The 19,585-nt window shown below is 38.7% G+C and overlaps 1 protein-coding gene across 3 annotated transcripts; it reads right to left on the bottom strand.

The window, feature by feature from the left end:
• Positions 1 to 69: 69 nt before the first annotated feature.
• On the bottom strand, positions 70 to 15,120 carry LOC133967077 (inter-alpha-trypsin inhibitor heavy chain H3-like). 3 transcript variants are annotated; one of them, XM_062402295.1, is made up of 21 exons: positions 14,978 to 15,120; positions 13,930 to 14,090; positions 13,739 to 13,843; positions 13,245 to 13,407; positions 13,041 to 13,151; positions 12,128 to 12,256; positions 11,876 to 11,995; positions 10,886 to 11,054; positions 10,684 to 10,794; positions 10,306 to 10,487; positions 9,795 to 9,974; positions 9,482 to 9,591; positions 8,997 to 9,232; positions 8,550 to 8,579; positions 5,496 to 5,525; positions 3,865 to 3,894; positions 2,141 to 2,248; positions 1,794 to 1,962; positions 595 to 743; positions 346 to 430; positions 70 to 261 (listed from the first exon to the last, which is right to left on the bottom strand). In XM_062402295.1, the coding sequence occupies exons 1-21, from the start codon at positions 15,047 to 15,049 to the stop codon at positions 147 to 149; spliced, it is 2,565 nt and encodes an 854-aa protein (XP_062258279.1). In that variant the 5' UTR covers positions 15,050 to 15,120; the 3' UTR covers positions 70 to 146. The 3 variants fall into 3 exon arrangements, with proteins under 3 accessions (XP_062258279.1, XP_062258285.1, XP_062258296.1); XM_062402301.1 differs by lacking the exon at positions 3,865 to 3,894; XM_062402312.1 differs by lacking the exon at positions 5,496 to 5,525.
• Between the last annotated feature and the right edge of the window lie 4,465 nt (positions 15,121 to 19,585).

Here is a 19,585-nt window from a genome sequence, read left to right as displayed (position 1 = left end):
TGGAACAGTGAGTCCATCAGACAAAATGCTAGAAATAAATATGAATCAATGAAGTTGAAGACAAATGGATCTGGGTAACTATTTATTCATATATGTTGATAATCCCAGGTGGATGATCTTCTCAAGAGATACAGCGTCGCTCTGACTTAAAGATGTTCGACAATGAAGTCATCCAGGGGTCTCTGCAGGGCAGCTTCGGCAGAGACAAGCCAGCAACCCCCTATAGGGGGACTGGGAATACTGTAGTCAACAGCACCGAATCTGCAAAAGAGAGATTCATAATAAATCTTTGTGTAATACAGACAATAATAACTATAGCACCCTCAAACAGCTGCACACATGTACCTGCCCACATCCACCTCCTGCCCATTGATCTTAAGCCTGGAAGAGGGGGTTTGCTGCAGCTCCTCATAAACCGCAGGTTTTAGAGCTGCATACAGAGGACACACAAAGAAATGACACTATAATGGTTAGTCTGCTTCTTAAAAAGACAATAATCAAACCTTGATTCAATTCATCAATGACCCGATATTTAATCATAACAGGAAATGAAGTTATCCAAGCCATGAGCAGATACACTTCCTTTTCACCCACCTAAAATTCCTTCAGCGTTGTTGTCAGATGGACGCCGCCTTAAAACCGGCCAGAGGAATTTTTCACCGTGCCTCTCATGAAGTAAGATGACAATTCGTATGTCCCCAGTAGCGACATCGACTTCCTTGTTCCGTTTAATCACCGTCACACTAAAAAAAAATGCATCATCATTACTTTCTTTTTTCGGTTCCTCGTTAAAGGCGCTGCACATCCCCACAGGTCCTCACACTAAAAGCTGTGTCTCAGTTAAGGGGCTGCATTCTTCGGAGGACTAAGTAACCGATCACCGATACATTTGTGCTGAGCAGTCAATGTCTTAGTATATACAACATGTTGAACCTGGAGGCGAATGTTTGGGCTACAGCAGCAGAGGACCAAAAGTGGACATTAAAGACAGTGGCCTGGTTTGATGAATCTTCATTTCTGCTGTGGAGCACAGATTGCGGGGTCAGACATTAGCATCTACAGCATGAATCTATGGGTTTGTGTCAACAATCCAGGCTGTAGGTGTGGCACATGTTTTCTTGGCACATTTTGGTCCTCTTAATATGAACATAATGTCAAAGAGTATTGTTGCTCCCCATGTGCATCCCTTCATCTTCACAATTGGAATATCTTGGATAAAGAGGCACAAGTGTGGTGTTACTGAATGTAAGGCCACCAAATGCCCCGATAAGAATGATAAAGATGTTGTTTGTTCCGCCCTGGCAGGTGCAACAAAGCCGACTGGAGTTTGAGGATGATTTCAGTTAAACTGCACAGATGGAGCAATGTTTGCGAACTAGTTCAGGCAGTCAAGTCAAGCTGCGCTGCTGTAATCATGTGACCAGCCTAACTCTGTGGTCTGTTTAAGTCGATTCAGTCCCTCCATCACCCCAGCATCCACCTGCAGGCTTCGACAGGGAAGTTAAAGATATTTGCTCATCGCTCATCATTATATTAAATCAGAGCCTAGACTTTAAACTATGTTCTAGTGCAGCAATAAACATTTCATACGTGAGTTGTCTGGTTCACCATGGCTGTGCAGGGCCTTTCATATAAGTGTCACCGTACGAAGAGCAATTTACAGATGTTAACAATAGTGATTAAGTGAAAGTTAAGCATCATAAATAATTATTATGTTGATGTTATGTTCCCGAAAAAACTAAGTAGAGTTGCCCTGATGATAATAATTCCTGACCATTGCAATACAAGGTTACCTTCCAGCTGTGATTTGCTCCTCTCCAGTGTGGTGTGTCAGTGTCTGTCCATCTGTTACAATGATTTCATTGACGTCAATGTCAATGTACAGGTCAGGTTTGACCCTGATGACGATCTTTGTGAAGCCCCCATCTGCAACTGAGTCCAGCTCACCGTTCACAAACAGCTCTGGTACAAAAAGAGAGCAAACGCAACTTAAAAGTGGGGAGTACACATAGGTTGATACACACTTCAAAACAGACAAAAAGATCCTGAGCAGAAAAAGAGTGACAACTCTCTACAAACATGAAAAGCAAAAGGCATTCATTTAATATTACTGTAAGGGGGAATTAGATACATTACTGACCCCTGCTGGGACTGTGAAGTAGTTTAAGCCGTACATTTCCAGTGATGTCAAAGCACAGTGGAATAGACTGATTTTCAGCTTTCATCAAAAACCTGTGAGAAGGAGGAGCTGGGGACACACAGACACACAGAGACACAGACACACAAAGCTGATTTAACTACAGATGTATTGTGGCCTCTCGACTCTCAGGTGGTTGTGATCAGTGCCCATGTATGCTTTCTGTGTGAAGATCATTTGTAAATTACGTTTACAAGGTGAAAACTTGCCTGTGCTTCGATGGCAATGGAAAAAAGGTTTAAAAATATTTCCTGTTATGGCCTCAAACTAGATTTAAAAGCAGAGTGACTTAAGTGGACTAGAGAGTCGTAGTTGATGTGCCCACCTGCCTAAAAATGTTTTCTTTTGCGGTTTATAAGTTGAAATTTGTTATATGGAATATTGTTTGTCCTCAGATAAACTACAGCAGCAGTCAAAAAGTGGATCTGACCGGGGGTCAAAATCTGCATCAGATAATGTTGATTCTCCATCATGCAGCAACATTCATGGGATCTCTTCCTTTTTGGTAATTGGTCTTCAAAGTGAAAGCATAATATTATTTTTGTTGCTGCCATGCTTGGTATTGAGTTTAAATGCAGAGTTTTTATTTTGAAATAAAAAACAGCCCATTCCTAATAGGCACTTCACCAGTAATTATAAATCATTAATACATCTTAGGCGAAGTGTGGGAATTTTGATTTTGTGTATAATTACAATGGTTAACTAGACTTCACTATAGGTTCCCAAAGTACAAACTCATTTTACTTTCCCAACACCATGCACAGAGAACAACTACGATAATTCTTCACTTAGGGAACCAGCTAACGGACCAATCCAGAAGAGTCTGATGAAGCACAGAACATCATTGATAAAACAGAGCTATCAAGTGCTATATTGTACAGCAATTGTATTATTGTGGAGAAACAGCTCTGGCTTTGGGTCATAAAGAGAGGGAATCATGACATAGTCCAGAGCACCAGTTGCTCAAGCAGTACATCCATCTCAGCCCATTCTGATCGAAGCATAAAGACACAGATACATCAAATATCCTTCCAAAAATACCTTTGGTCCGAGTCCAGAAACTTCCCATATCTGTTATTTCCTTTTTAATTTCACAAGGCCATGACACATACAGGGTGGTTACATCTGAACAGTGCAATTGTACAAACTACATGCATTGTTTTTAGAAACCGTGTTGGTTGATATTACCAGCTTGAAGGAAACGATTTCCAGTAAGAAAAATGGGACAAGATGAAAACATAATGTTAAGATGTGGTTACGTTGATATACTCCTCCCAAGGCCACATCATCCTTCTGATAAATCAAAGGTTTATAGTATAACACAATATTTAAATCTTTTTGCAGGGTTAAAACAAAACGTTTTCAAATTGACTTGAAATCTGTGCAAGGTAATAACATTTTGAGGTAAGGGTTTTGATTTCACTTTCTGGCTGGGATTCAAAATCATCCAACAAATCTTTGGGTTCATGCTCAGATTCCACAATGGCAAGACATTTACAGGAGGGAAAGATATGGACAGAATTTTTTCAATGATCTAATTGAGACTACGTTTTAGTTTGAAAAATGTATATCAGGTAAACAATCCTGCACATTGATCAATCGTGTTGTGCCTCTAATGTGACTGTAGGTGAGTCAAAGCCGTGCATGGAGCGACTGTGTGTACATACCTGCTCCAGTGGGCATAGGACGACGGGGTGCTGTAAAACAGAAAATGAATGAATGAATTTGTCAGTGTTATTTTCTGCGCATTCTTTTTCCCTAAGCCACATAATTGTGTAACTTTGTGTCTCTAAAAGCTCCAAATGATTTCACTGAAAACACAAAAACAATTCCTGCTCATAAAACATCAAGTTGTTAATAATTGTTGATTCATTCATTCATTAACAGGTTTTTCAGGCATAAGTATTCATATTGATAGATACGGACAACGTTGACTTATCAATATATCCAAAAACTCAATACCAGGAATCTGTTGCTCTTAATAAATGCAATAACTGAATTTGTGTATCGTAATTGCACCATCTGATGCCAAATATCATTGATACATATCAGTGCACTATATGACACATTTTTTTCATAAAGTTCCCTGTATTATTCTTTGACAGATTCACAAAAATTCACCCCAAGCCACACCTATCTCAGAAAGTGAAAAGGAACATAATCCTGGATTGTCTTTGAAGTGAATCCATTCCAAAAGTTTATGCATTGCTCTTTCGCACATAACCCACTCTATCAGTTTCAAAAAATTGTTTCAGGGGTTTTAACGTAATCCTGCTAATAGACTGACAAACAGCAATGAAAACACAACCTCCTTGTCTGAGGAGCAAGAACCTGCGATAATTCGTCACTTAGGGAACAAACTAACGGACAAATCCAGTAGAGTCTGATGAAGCACAGAACATCATTAATAAAACAGAGCTATCAAGTGCTCTATTGTACAGAAATTGTATTACCCTGTAGAAACAGCTCTAGCTCTGGGTCATTAAGGAAGGGAATCATGACATTGGCCATAACACCAGTTACTCAAGCAGTACATCCATCTTAGCCCATGTTGATCAAAGCATAAAGACACACATACATGTCACCGATATAAATTTGCTCCACAACATCCATGTAACTGAACAACTCGGATAGTGATCTCCCATCATCAAATATCCTTCCAAAAATACCTTTGGTCCGTGTGAAGAAACTTCCAATATCTGTTATTTCCATTTAAATTTTACAAGGCAATGACACATACAGGGTGGTTACATGTGAACAGTGCAATTCTACAAAGTGCATGCATTGTTTTTAGATACCGTGTTAGTTGATATGACCAGTTTGAACGAAACGATTTCCAGTAAGAAAAATGGGACAAGATGAAAATATAATGTTAAGATGTGGTTACGTTGATATATTCCTCCCAAGGCCACATCATCCTTCAGATAAATCAAAGGTTTTTAGTAAAACACAAAATATTTAAATCTTATTGCACGGTTATAAAAGAGAAGATTTCCAAGTGCCTTGAAATCTGGGCAAGGTAATACGATTTTGCGATAATGGTTTTGATTTAACTTTCTGGCTGGGATTCAAAATCATCCAACAGATATTTGGGTTCAAGCTCAGATTCCACAAACGCAAGACATTTACAGGAGGGAATGATCTGGACAGAAGTTTATAAATGATCTAATTGAGACTACGTTTTAGTTTGAAAAATGTATATCAGGTAAACCATCCTGCATATTGATCAATTGTGTTGTGCCTCTAATGTTTCTATAGGTGAGTCAAAGCCTTGCATGGAGCTACTGTTTGTACATACCTGCTCCAGGGTGCATAGCACGACGGGGTGCTGTAAAACAGAAAGAAAACATGAATTTGTATTACATGAAAAAGGCAATTTGATCAGTTGAAGCAAGCTGTTAGTTTTCTGTTTCTTTTTTCTCCCTGCTAACTGCGTTTTTGTCAGTGTTTTTTCTGCGCATTCTTTTCCCCTCAACCACATAATTGTGTAACTTTATGTCATTAAAAGCTCCAAATTATTTCACAGCCTTGTTTTAAAAAAAAACACAAAAACAATTTCTGCTCATAAAAAAATCAAGTTCTTAATTATTGTTAATTAATTCATTAAATGTATTTTCAGGCTTAAGTATTTATATTGATAAATACTGACAAATTTGATCTATCACTATATACACAAACTCAATACCAGGAATCTGTTACTCTTAATAAATGCAATAACTGAATTCATGTATTGTAATTGCACCATATGATGCCAAATATCATTGACACACATCAGTGTGCTATATGACACAATTTTTTTTCATAAAGTTCCCTGCATTATTCCTTGATAGATTCACAAACATTCACCCCAAAGAACATTTATCTCAGAAAGTGAAAAGGAACATAATCCTGGATTTTACCCGTTGAATTGAATCCACTCCAAAAGTTGATGCGTTCCTCCTTCACACATACCCCAATCTACCAGTTTCTAAAAATCACTTCAGGGGTTTTAACATAATCCTGCTAATAGACTCACAAACAGTGATGAAAACACAACCTCCTTGTCGGATGAAACAAGAACCTGCGATAATTCTTCACTTAGGGAACCAGCTAACGGACCAATCCAGAAGAGTCTGATGGAGCACAGAATATCATTGATAAAACAGACAGCTATCAAGTGCTCTATTGTACAGCAATTGTATTATTGTGTAGAAACAGCTCTGGCTTTGGGTCATAAAGGGAGGGAATCATGACATAGTCTAGAGCAGTGATTCTCAAATGGGGGTGCGCGTACCCCTGGGGGTACTTGAAGGTACTCCAGGGGGTACTTGGGATTTTTTTTTTTTTTATATATTTAAAATTAGCATCCATTCAAAAATCCTTGAAAAATTGTTACTTAACAAATAATCAATATAATATAAGTGTAAGTTTATGAACTAAATTTTATATTCAGTAGGCTTTTCAATTTAATTATCCTAAAAAAACAGAATCTCCCCCATACCGATGGTTTGACCCAACCTGGCACACGCCAACTGTCATCGCCTGTCATCACCTGCCTTGAAAACTTCAACAATGGAGTCGAGTTGAAGTGCAGCAGCAATACTGCTGAAACACGGAGGGACAAGCGCCAAAGAAGGCGAAACCAGAGCAGAGAGCCTTCCCTAAACAACACCGTGAGAGCTTGTGCCTCTTCGAAGGGGCGCTAAAACGTAAAAGTTTTCCGTTGTGAAGTTAATGATTCATAACAACAAGTCCGCGTTTCTACCGGTACCCTTTCAAAATAAAAGCATGTAATACAAAAGCGGAAATGAAATTGTATGACCTTAAAGCGAACAAATATTTCACAATAAAATAACAGAAAGACACTTTAATAATATTAACAATAACATAGATTGGGTTATTTACACTTTTTTTTTTTTCTGTGGGGAGAGATTAGCCAACAGTGGCATTAAGCCACCACTTCTTCAGCGGTATCTCCAGACAAAACATGAAAGTCATGTTGCTAAGCCACCTGAGTTTTTTAAGAGGAAACTTTCTGAATTCAGGTCATCTCAAGACACGATGTGAAAAGCCTCCCAGAAGCAAGCGGAAACAAGCTACCTGTCAGTATTCTTTTCGATCCTTAAAGGAGATATTTTAAGATGATAAATATAAAAAAATATATGTTTTGAGCTAATCTTTTATTTAAAACTAAGTTAATGATTAATTTTTTGGGAAGAAGTGTTTAGCTATAATTAAGTTCATGAGTTCAGTTTGAGAACATATCTTTATTATGATCCCAAAAGAGGTCACTTTAAGTTGATAATTATTTTGATGTGCACAAATCATTATTTATATTGAGATAATAATAAAAGTCTAGTTATTTTTATATCTTTTTATTTCCAAATAGTTCAAGAGAGACCACTACAAATGTGCAATGTTATGGAAATTGATGGAGTTTTAAATTTGAATGTGTCTAGTTACAAGGATTAATAAATCACATTACATCTTTATTTCAACCAAAAATGCTTTGCGCTGGTCAGGGGGTACTCTGCAGATTTTTTTCTTCAAAGGGGGTACGTCACTGAAAAAAGGTTGAGAACCACTGGTCTAGAGCACCAGTTTCTCAAGCAGTACATCCATCTTAGCCCATGCTGATCGAAGCATAAAGACACACATACATATCACCGATATAAAGTTGCTCCACAACGTCCATGTAACTGAACAACTCTGATAATGATCTCCCATCATCAAATATCCTTCCAAAAATACCTTTGGTCCGAGTCCAGAAGCTTCCAATGTCTGTTATTTTCTTTTTAATTTCACAAGGCCATGACACATACAGGGTGGTAGCATCTGAATAGTGCAATTGTACAAACTGCATACATTGTTTTTAGATACCGTGTTGGTTGATATTACCAGCTTGAAAGAAACGATTTCCAGTAAGAAAAATGGGACAAGATGAAAACATAATGTTAAGATGTGGTTACGTTGATATATTCCTCCCAAGGCCACATCATCCTTCAGATAAATCAAAGGTTTTTAGTATAACACAATATTGAAATCTTTTTGCACGGTTAAAACAAAACGTTTTCAAATTGACTTTGAATCTGTGCAAGGTAATAACATTTTGAGGTAATTTTGATTTCACCTTCTGGCTGGGATTCAAAATCATCCAACAAATCTTTGGGTTCATGCTCAGATTCCACAATGGCAAGACATTTACAGGAGGGAAAGATATGGACAGAATTTTTTCAATGATCTAATTGAGACTACGTTTTATTTAGAAAAATGTATATCAGGTAACCATCCTGCATAATGATCAATCGTGTTGTGCCTCTAATGTTACTGTAGGTGAGTCAAAGCCGTGCATGGAGCTACTGTGTGTACATACCTGCTCCTTTGGGCCTAGGACGACGGGGTGCTGTAAAACAGAAAATTAATAAATTAATTTTTCAGTGTTATTTTCTGCACATTCTTTTTCCCTAAGCCACATAATTGTGTAATTTTGTGTCGCTAAAAGCTCCAAATGATTTCACTGAAAACACAAAAACAATTCCTGCTCATAAAACATCAAGTTGTTAATAATTGTTAATTCATTCATTGATTAACAGGTTTTTCAGGCACAAGTATTTATATTGATGAATACTGACAAATTTGATCTATCAATATATACACAACTCAATACCAGGAATCTGTTGCTCTTAATAAATGTGATAACTGCATTCATGTCTTGTAATTGCACCATATGATGTCAAATAAAGCAGATGTCTCTAGCCTGGTATAACAAAGTGCCCTGACATTTTGCAGTGTGTTTATTTTGCTCAGGTTAGTTGCTTACTTGGAATTTGAGCCCTATGATAACCACCTCCTCCATAACTTCCAAGAGAAACTCTTCCAGAACTCTGCTCATCTCTGTCTGTACCACCTTCCTTCGGTTTATGGAGCACATCTGTGCTCTCTCCTTGAGGCTTGGTCACCACCATGGATGTAAGTGGGGTCACAAAGCTGTACTTCAGCGACAGCTCCAAGGCCTCCTCCTTCACCTTGACCTTCTCCGGTCCAGACAACTGCAGCCTGTGTCACATATGTTTTAAACAAGCTGACATTTCATCATCTGACAATGAATCAAAAACAATTTTGATAAACAATTGCAGTGCTTCTCAGGACGTTGGCTCTGGGGAAAAATAATGATTTTTTCCAGTATTTATAACTATAAGGTGCCTCAACATTTAAATGGTTTTATAGAAACATAAGGTCGGCAGTCATTCAATCAATGACTGATTAAAAACATAAGGACAAAAAGATGGCTGACATCAGACTCACTCTTTCTCCAGAAGCTGTTTGACTGTGAGGTAGGCCCAAACCCTCTGGATGTGGTCGTCAGACACTATTTCTGTCATGTTTGTTTCCGAAAATGTCACCTTGCTATTCCGCTGTCAAAGTATAAATAGCCACTTTCAAAAGAATATTAATAAATTATTATAATGAATTTAATTTCTAGACATCCAAATAATGCGTATATTTAAAGTAAAACCAAACATTAAAATGATATTAGGATCAATGACATTTCATTATAAGTCAATACTACGAAGATAACAAAGATTCCAGCAGATGTGCAGTGTGGATCGATGCTTACAGAGATGGCCACAACTTGTGGAATAAAGGTTTTAACGTGGTTGTCAGTGATCTGACCGGCCACCACAATCTCAGAGCCATCATAATACTGGCTGAAGTTTGTCTGGGTCAAATTGGTCCCACCCAAATATATCATTGTCACATCTGTCAGCAGTGGAGTGGCCACCTCTACATAGAAACCCTGTTGAAACACAATGTGGTCACAATATGTTTCAGCTGAGATAAGAAAGCAGCAGATGGTCAAAATGAGGTAGACAAGAGAACATACACAAGTATAGAAATTAAATGAAATAAACAAAATTAAATTAAATTATATATGCATAACATACACCTTTCCCTTCAAAATGAAACTGAACTCCTAAGTAGATAAAACCTACTTGAACAAAGTTGTACATGACAGGTACATTAATTGAATTTGATACAATCATCCACTTATCAATGAAAATGTCAGAATTCACAAAAAAACAAGGATATATTCAAAATGTGAAGGAAGCCTCAGCAGTGGAGAATACCCTCAGCTGTATATCAGCATCAGAGTCGTCATAGATCCGCCGTGCCACTCCATCGTTCTGCAGCGACATCGTCTTCAGGAACTCAAAGTTGACATCAAGACCGAAACCAAGACAGTAGAGTGGGAATTTGCCTGCAATGGCCTCCTTTACATTTGACTTTATCCTTCCCAGATCTGTCACACCTGCAAAGACACATGAAGTGTGGCAAGTTAAAAGTACCTTTAAACAGTGCAACCAAACAACTCTGTAGGGTGAGTAAGAGGTTACAGTGTGTACATTAATACATTTTATAGACTTAATTGTTTAACAAGTTAATGTCAAAATCTCAACATATTTGATCATTCTTTAAGTATTTGTGAAAGTGTGTATTATCATAACCTGATGTTGGGTCTCCGTCAGTGAGAAGTATCAGGATCGATGCTGAACCTTCTCTGGGATGTGCCTTCAGCATACGGGCTCCTTCCAACACTGCCAGGTTAATGTCCGTGACTAAAATGAGATGGAAAATGTTTCATCCCTGTCATGCAGCTGTCAAATGCATTGCATCTCCAAATAAACATATTAATTGGCAAAGCCTCACGTCCTCCATGGTTTACACGCTTTACAAATTCCTTGGCACTTCCCAGGTTTTCCTTGCTGGCCTGAACAAGTTCTCGTTTCCAGTGAAAGATTTTGCCGTCAAAGGTGATGAGACCAAAGTAGTCGTCTTCTGCCAGATCACTCAAGATATGGAGTAATGCTGTTCTCGTCTGAGAAACAGATAAAACACAATTTGCTCATTAAAACTTTGATTTAAGTAAATAGTATCATAGATGTGTGTCAATTCATGAGCAGCTGCTTTTTAAACACAGATGGTGGGGCGACATGGCTGTTCATTAAAATACGGCTGACAAATTTGTCCTGTCATCCCAGAGCATTGAAGGCTCCAACGGGTGGATCCTTCTTAGGGCCAACTTATCCCCAGAGTCATGGCGCTTCAGTGACAAAATGAATTTCAAAGAAATAATGGCGCCAGCCAGCAACAAGAACAAAATCTCAGATGACTACACTTAAAATTACTTAATATGTAAGGTACACATGTGAGAGTACCATGCTGTGGTTGTATGCTTCCGCCACCCAGTGCAGTCTCAGTCTGCATAGCTTCTTTTCTCAGCTAATCCAGGAAACCAAGTCAATTTTTGTGCAGATTGTAAAAGTATTCTCTCAGGGCGGTCCTGAGATATCGCGTGAACAAGGCAAAATATGTGATTTGCGAGGTCACAGTGATCAAGGCCTTAGACCTTCGTGAACTCCCTGAAGGTGCTATTGAGATATTTAGTTCACAAGAATGGGACATATGGACGGACAACTCGAAAACATTTTGCCAAGACAAAGGGCATTAAAGCCTTTTGTCGCATGCAACAGCAGGATGTTATTAGCTGTTAGTGGTATAGGTGGGATGCCAAATCAGGCCTGATATCTTATTTAAATTGTTCTCTCTGGGTTCCGTCTTATGTCGTGTAGACCGCATCCTCCGAAGAAAGCGGCCGATGATATGTGACACAGCTCATCTGTCATAAACTCACTGTACCTGTTGAATTTTTATGCCATACATGGAACCACTTCGATCAATAATGAAGACAACGTTCTTGGATATTCGGGCAAGATTAGATGGAGCGAAGTGATGAACAAAGTACCCATCCGAACTTTGCTGGAGAGTCAAACAAAAGTTTGAGAGGTTAAAAAAGATTTACATATTTTAGAGCATTGAATGCTCTATTGTTTTTAGCATTCAATGCTAAATGCTGATAAATTCATTAAAGTCATCACAAAATTAATGTACCTTAATGTCTCCAATCGAGGCGTTTCTGTTCACATCATACACAACAACCAGATCTCCATTCATACCCTGCTCTCCACAGCTGTCACATGTTTTCTGTTGGTCCTCGGTGGGGTAGAAATGCACCCACGCCTGTAAACAGGGAGAATCAATAATAGGTTTCATGAATCGGAAAGATCTATACATTTGAATAGATTCATTGTTATCGGCATGGCATGTTGGTGAGAAATACAGTTTTTTACAGTGCAAACTAATGTAATTGTAAACTATAGTGTGTAAAAAACCATGGATGATGCTAGGAGAGAACCACAAGGATTAGCAATAAGCCAGTATTTTGATCAGGTTCTAGTAGAGACTGAGGTTAATGTGAGGGGAACACAGAAGCAGAGTCAACACATTATTGTTGAAGTTACAAATATAAATATTTCAATTTGTAAATATATATAGAATAAACGTGAAAATGCAGAATTATGTAAAACACACATTCTTGGTGAATTAACTTAACTTCTAAACCTTATAATTGCAATTAAGTTAAAGGTCCAGTGTGTAAGACATAGTTGAAAGGCATCAATAGGCAGAAATTGAATATAAAATAATCCTTTCATACAAATTGTACAAATAGTTTCTGTATTCTAGAATGTGACCTTTATATTTAAATACTTTATATTTAGATCTGGAGCGGGTTCTCTCTAAGGAAGCCGCCATGGGTTTTTAAAAGTAGTTCAAACAAGACAAATTAAACACCTTTTGAGTTTTTTTTGTCAACCAAAATCTTCCACAGGTTCTCTTTCATACTCTGAAGAGGAAGGTGAGGTGAGGGATATTCAGCTGCAACATGCAACTTCACCACTAGATGTCACTAAATTCTACACCCTGAACCTTTAAACACAAATCATTATTTCCCTGGCTGCTGTACCTCTTTATCTGCATGTGTTTTGGTGATGGCATTAGCCAGGTCCTTGGTGCTCAGTCCTCCTTGAACTTTAATGAAACTGATGCTGGCTTTCTCGTGAATATACACATCCACCTGAAATTAAAAATGAAATAAAAAAAGTTAAAGGCTCTACAAGATGTTATTGCCCCAGTATTGTTTTCCCAGATGACCACTGAAAAGACACACCTTGAAGTCTCTGACAGGCTGCATGGGGCGAGCGTTGATTTGCAGCTCGTACTTGCCGATCCGGCGTTTCAGCAGCTCCTCGTATGTGAGTTCAAAGGTCACCTTTTTGTGAGGAGCCACATTCACAGAAGTCTTAAATTCCTCCAGGGTCCTCCCAACAGAACTGCAGCACAGACAATAATCAAAGTGTTAGAGCATTGATCCCTGTCTCCCTGTGGAGCTTAGACCCTTTCAAATGAAATAATGTTTTCTTGTGACACTTCATGGGTATACCTTTTGAAAATGTGAACTAAGGAGCGACTTCTCCTTCTCAGATGGATTAATAAAGGGATTTAATAGGCTGGAAGATGTGAAATTAGTTCTTGCACACATTTTTTTTTTTTTTTTCAAGAAAAGTCCCAAATGTCACACAATGGTCCAAAATACAACATTAAACCCACTTCTATAACACTATAAAACTCAATGAATGTATATGTATGAATTGATCTGTGCACCTGACCATCCCTGCGCTATAGCCACTGGACACAGCCTGAGTGTACTCTTGCTGAGCTTGCTCCTTTGCTTTCACAGCACCATCGTACAGCTGCCCATCAATAAACCTGCGGAGGAACAGGGAAGATTTCCATTTCATACACAAACTTTTCATATGTTTTACTTGTTAACCAGTCATTTTTGTGTCACATACATTCTGAATTTACTGATGAAGGCATTCTTGGGAATCCGGACATGGAACTCTATTTCCTTGGACTCGTCCATGCGATTGGCCACACGGCTTGTAATGACAGTGGTGGCATAACGACTGGTCACTGTGGAGTTGATGTGAAAGCTGTAGATGTCCCAGTCCTCCTGAATAAATGTTGCGGACACATTGCACATTATAAGTTTGTGTTTTCTTTACAAGACAGCATTGATATCTGGGTGTTGACCAACTGACCAAAGATCAGATGATGGTAAAAACAAGGTAACGGTGGGAGGCATCAGCTAAATCTCATTGGTCTGAGTGCAGAAACTCCCCATTCTCCTTATTTTTCATTTTGATTGCACAACGCAATGACTTTGTGTGTCTGTGGGTGTATGTGTGTGGGTGTATCTGCGTATGTGTGTAAGTGTGTATGTGTGTGTATTAGTGTATGCTTTCAGAGTTGCGCACACAAAATTGACATCACACTGACCTATTCATAACAGAGCGGGACAAGGGCGGGTCACTGGCCCCTGAAGTGCCCCTGTAGTGTACACTAAATATAACTCTCCAGACTCTTTATTTTTTACACTTTTTTTGAGTAATCAATTTGTTTTGAAAAGTACCCATTGTCCATGACACTAAGATTTAAAGATTTTTTTTTTTATTTGAATGTATAGGGAGTCTGTCTCTGGTCTGCAGGAGGGAGATGAGCCCTTAACTGTGGCTATGTCAACATATTTACATCCCTACAACATTATAAAAGTAAGTTCAGACACACAACCACACACACATACACAACATCAAAAAACATTGAAGGTAGAGAGCCAGCAGGTCCTGAAACCTAGACTTTCTGATGTTTATCAGAATCAGAGTTCAGTGGGTTGCAACTAGTCTAGCTGGTTGCAACCCACAGTCTAGCTGAGCTACACTGAAAAAAGCAAGAGTCTCACATGTTATAACTGTCTGTCAAATGCAATTATAGATAAAAATATATCTGACAGATTGTTCTTCCTTGAAGTGTGGTTCTATCTATTAGGTTTTGTAAACTTACCTTGGTTGGCAGAGTGGTAACCAAAGCCAACAGCAGCAGCAAAGAGGTAACGTTTAACACAGCTCTATCCATGATAACCTCACACACCAGAGAGCAAACCAGAAGGCTGGAAACGTCTTTTAAACCCAAACACGTTTAGGGCAAACTCTTCCCTCTCCGGGAAAAACACACCCACCCACCCCCACATACACACTAATGTTTTGCGTACTACCAGTAATCAAATATAAAGAAATCGTTAACACAGGGTGAAGGGAGCAGAAACTCACCTCTTCAAATATGTACAGCTTCTCTGGGAAAACGGGTGATACAGCAGGCAAAAGCAAAGTACAACAACCTTTCATGGAATTTAATCAGGGCACAATCAAATGAGCTCATAAAGTTCTGTTTACTCACCACAGGCATTAATAACTAAGCCCGTGCAAACTGTTGTTTAAAGATTAAAAATAGAATAATGTTCTTAAAAATAGGCACAAAATTTCCCTCTACAAATGAGATGTATACTAAGAATAATGATAATTATAACCATGGGTTTTCATATGGAAATATCATTAAACAGAACAGATAGGGGCAATAAATACACACATGCACAAGGTTTTTATGTTAAATCAATATATAGGCTACTAAAACTCAACATACAGAATGGCAACATGAGATATATGTATACTTTTATAATAGCAATATTACTAATGTAATAAAATAATTTGAATTATCACATGTTTAGTTTAAACAAGTAATAATTCAAATTGTTGTATTATATTAGTAACATTCTTTTTATAAAAGTGACATTTATTTGCAGTAAAAATTGACCAGGCCTCCATTGTTTCTTAGAGACAACAGGTGGTAGCTCTGGTCCTTGATGGCAGATGCAGCGTCTGTCACCAGGCTGGCACGGCGAACATCACAGGACAGCTTCTTCAGAGCCCGTCGCACAACAAATCCTGAAATTTGAGTTGGTATAATAATATCATAACTTATAATAATAATAAATAATAAGCATGGAGAAATAAAGGGGACATTTCTCTTTTTGGACTATCGTCAGACTGTTTTCCCACAGATTTGACTATTGGCTCTATCAGTTATAGGCAAAATTGACATTCAGTCAGCCTTTACCTGAAATGTACACAAGAGCGTTGTCCACAAGACCATTGAAGCGGACGGGAAGGTAGCTGTGGTCATGTACTAGGGCAGGAATGTCAGCAAACAGGGATGGAAGATCTTCTTCTCCTCCTGCTGCAAAGGACATATCTACAGCCGATAGGCTTGTAGAGGTGTCGATGACCGCTGGTAGGGACTCTGTCTCATCCTGCGCTGTCACATTACCTCGGCATGGTTTAACAACTCCACACCGGGCCATCAGCTTCCTAAAGATGTACTTGAATTGGTTGGCATTAAGGTTGTTATTCCAGCCACCTTAAAAAAACACAAGATATACAAGTATATTACACAGATATTCAATATATGATATAATATAAAATGTTTGATGCTTACAAAAAAAAAAAACTAGCCACCCCTGAATGATCTTTCCAAATTAATTATGATGAATGATATTATCAAAAAAAAAAACATATGGACCAACCAACTGAAAACAATACAAGCTTTGTGTCACCAAGTGTTGCGGTTGGTAAATAAAAATTATGAACACTACCGGATGCTCTGATGGAGCTAAAGAGAAGTTCCAAGTGGTCCTGGCTGAATCTGTAGGTCAAGACATATCGCTGTCCTTCAATCAGCACAGGAACCATCGCCAGCAACGTGTCAATGTTTATGATGTAGCCCAGGACAGAGAGGAACATTCAAAAGCAAATATTGTGGTAAAACTGACTAGTTTGCATCCCTGACCTTAAATGTAACACAGAATTGAGGCCTGGGGATAGGGTCAAAGACAGATGGGGGTCAGCTGCAGCCGGGAAGAAGCTGGTCTTGTCCACTGGCAATAAAGTCAGCAATTTCCTGTAGAAATCATAATGCAAGATGTTCTTTAAAAAACAACCCGATTTGAAATCATGTGAAACCTCAGTTAAATCATGTGCAGCTTAAGTTATATTGAAAAAGAACAATTCTGCCTCTCCCATAAATGTAAAATTACTCGGTACTAGCGTAGCCTAGCCGTGGTACACAACTAAGCTGCACGATTAAGTCGTTTTTCGGAGAAAAAAGCTGCGATTTCAACATGTTCAAGCATCCAGAATTATAACCACATTATTAAGGTTTGTAAGAAACCAAACCATTTGTAAATCCGTCAAGATTTCAGCGAGATAAGAGTATAAGTGTTTGAGCATATCACTGACCCTACCTCAGGCCTTCCAGAAAGCCTGCCTGTGGCAAGATGGCCGCCAGTGATGACGTTCTAGACTCTGCCGGAAGACATCTAGTCTTCATATATATCCATGGCGCGCCCCACCTGTTTTGCCTCCGATCCCCACCACAGTTTGAGAATCACTGTGCTACACAGGGCCGGCCCTAGCACATTTGGCGCTCCAGGCAAGCTTTCACTCCTGGCGCACCCCCCCCCCCCCCCAAAATAAAAATAAATGTTTTCTACCAAAACGGGAATTGTAACTTTCAGACGGCAATTTGCCCTGTAAGACTGCATTTCTTTCAAATAAACACAACAACGATCGCAACGATGAACAAAATCACTGAGAAAATGTCACGTCTGTGCTGAACTCCGCTCCGGCCACGCCCCCCTATTCAACTGTTGATGCACACACACACCTCCGCTACAGCCTGTCACATTTACATCTTCCCAATCGCCTGCAAACAATGTTTTTTTAGTCTTCTGTTCTGTTGATGGCTGGCAAACAACAATCTTAGAAGGTCTGGGTCACTTGTGGCACATATTATTCAGTCATTTGAAGGCATCAATCTACCTGAACAAAATTAGCCAAAACAGAATAAAACGTAATTCACCAAAATGTGAAACGGAAAATTCATTTTTTTGAATCGGAAAAACATTGACCCTATTTTTAATAAATCTACAGTAAAATACTGCACCTTTTTTCATTGCAAGAACAAGAGTGCAAAGTGCCGACTATAGAATCAAAACAAATAAACAACTTAGTTAACAAACAATAATAATAATAACAACAAACAATACAATAATATATGTAAATGTAAGAGTGTTAAATATTAAAAATATAATATTAAAAATAAACAAAAAAATTGTGTAATATAAAATGTGCAAATTGATTTTGTCTAAAGAACTATAAACATTTCACTCCACACTTCAAGCGATTACAGTGCAGTCCTGATGGCCTTCCTCGCTGCAAAGTCATCAATGACATAATTGTATCGAATCTAACCACCAACTTCATTTTTAATGCTGATGACAGCCAGACAACTGAGGCGTTCTTGAGCCATGGTTGACCTCAGGTATGTCTTCAAAAGTTTTAATTTGGAAAAACTCCTCACGGCTTAAGCTACTGTAACTGGACGGGTTGCACTGTTTGCAGAGCAATACAAAGGTTAGGATATATCTCTGTGAGCTGCTTTGTTGAATGAATTTGAACAACTCAAGATTTGACATGCTGTTTGAAGGCAGTCAGGTACATTTTTCAACTCCTGGGCCAGCTCCTTCCTATCGAAATCAGATTGCCCTCCATGACGCAGGTGCGCCCTTGGCAACCGCCAATGTTGCCTTTAGGAAAGACCGGCCCTGGCGCTATATCGCGGAAATGCTACGGGCACTGAGCAACGACATGGTGCAAGCATTAGACAGCGTCTCTCCTCAGGAGAAGGAAAACATTATGTTATGTTTTCGCTAGACCTCAGATAATATGAACGTGTTCACCGTTCAAATTCATTATTTGCCATTTAGGTGCGTTCAGTTCAACATTCTCATAAAAATGAACGCGTTCAATGAACGCGTTCATTCACAACACTGCCTGAAACTGCTGTTCACTGCAAAGTGAGCCCGGATGAGATCTACTCACCTTGGAAATCAGCTGCTGCTCAAACTCAACAAGAAGTTTGTAGAATAGTGCTGTAAAGGTGGACCAAAGTTTAGACAAAGGTTTAAATATACAGTGGGACAGCGGCATTTTAACTTTTTATTTTAGCTGTTATGTGGTTCATGTCTTGACATGTCCTCCCAAAAGTTTTTAAATGTTGTGTGGACATGTTAAATGTTTAATGTTTGACATGTTTAATTTCATTGCACTTATATTTGTAAAGATTCTCCTTGAGTTAAAAATAACTGTTTCTGGATTGAATTTATGACCCCTTGTCCTTTTTTGCACTGTATAGGAGCGGCCCCCATCAAGTTGTTGGAAGTAACTAAGTAACTTTTACTTAAAGTACATTTTGAACTACTTTTTACTTTTACTTGAGTAGAATTTTAGATGGGTACTTTAACTTGTACTTAAGTAAAATTTCATCAAAGTAAAGGTACTTTTACTTGAGTACAATATATCAGTACTTTTTACATCTCTGCCCGCCGCTCCGGTCACGGACCCGCTGCTGCTGTCACGGAGGAGCAGCGGGGGCCCCCGCCTCAGCGCTCGTATAATAAATGACCATTTTTTTTCCCGTGTCCCCTGGGGGGCTCCGTATTTTACAAAGAGTTGTGTCCTCTTGTTAGTTCACATTCCTCATGACTGTGCCTGTAAC

This window comes from Platichthys flesus, chromosome 2, assembly GCF_949316205.1.
Source record: "Platichthys flesus chromosome 2, fPlaFle2.1, whole genome shotgun sequence".
NCBI lineage: Eukaryota > Metazoa > Chordata > Actinopteri > Pleuronectiformes > Pleuronectidae > Platichthys > Platichthys flesus.
This window is presented reverse-complemented; position numbering and strand designations above follow the sequence as displayed.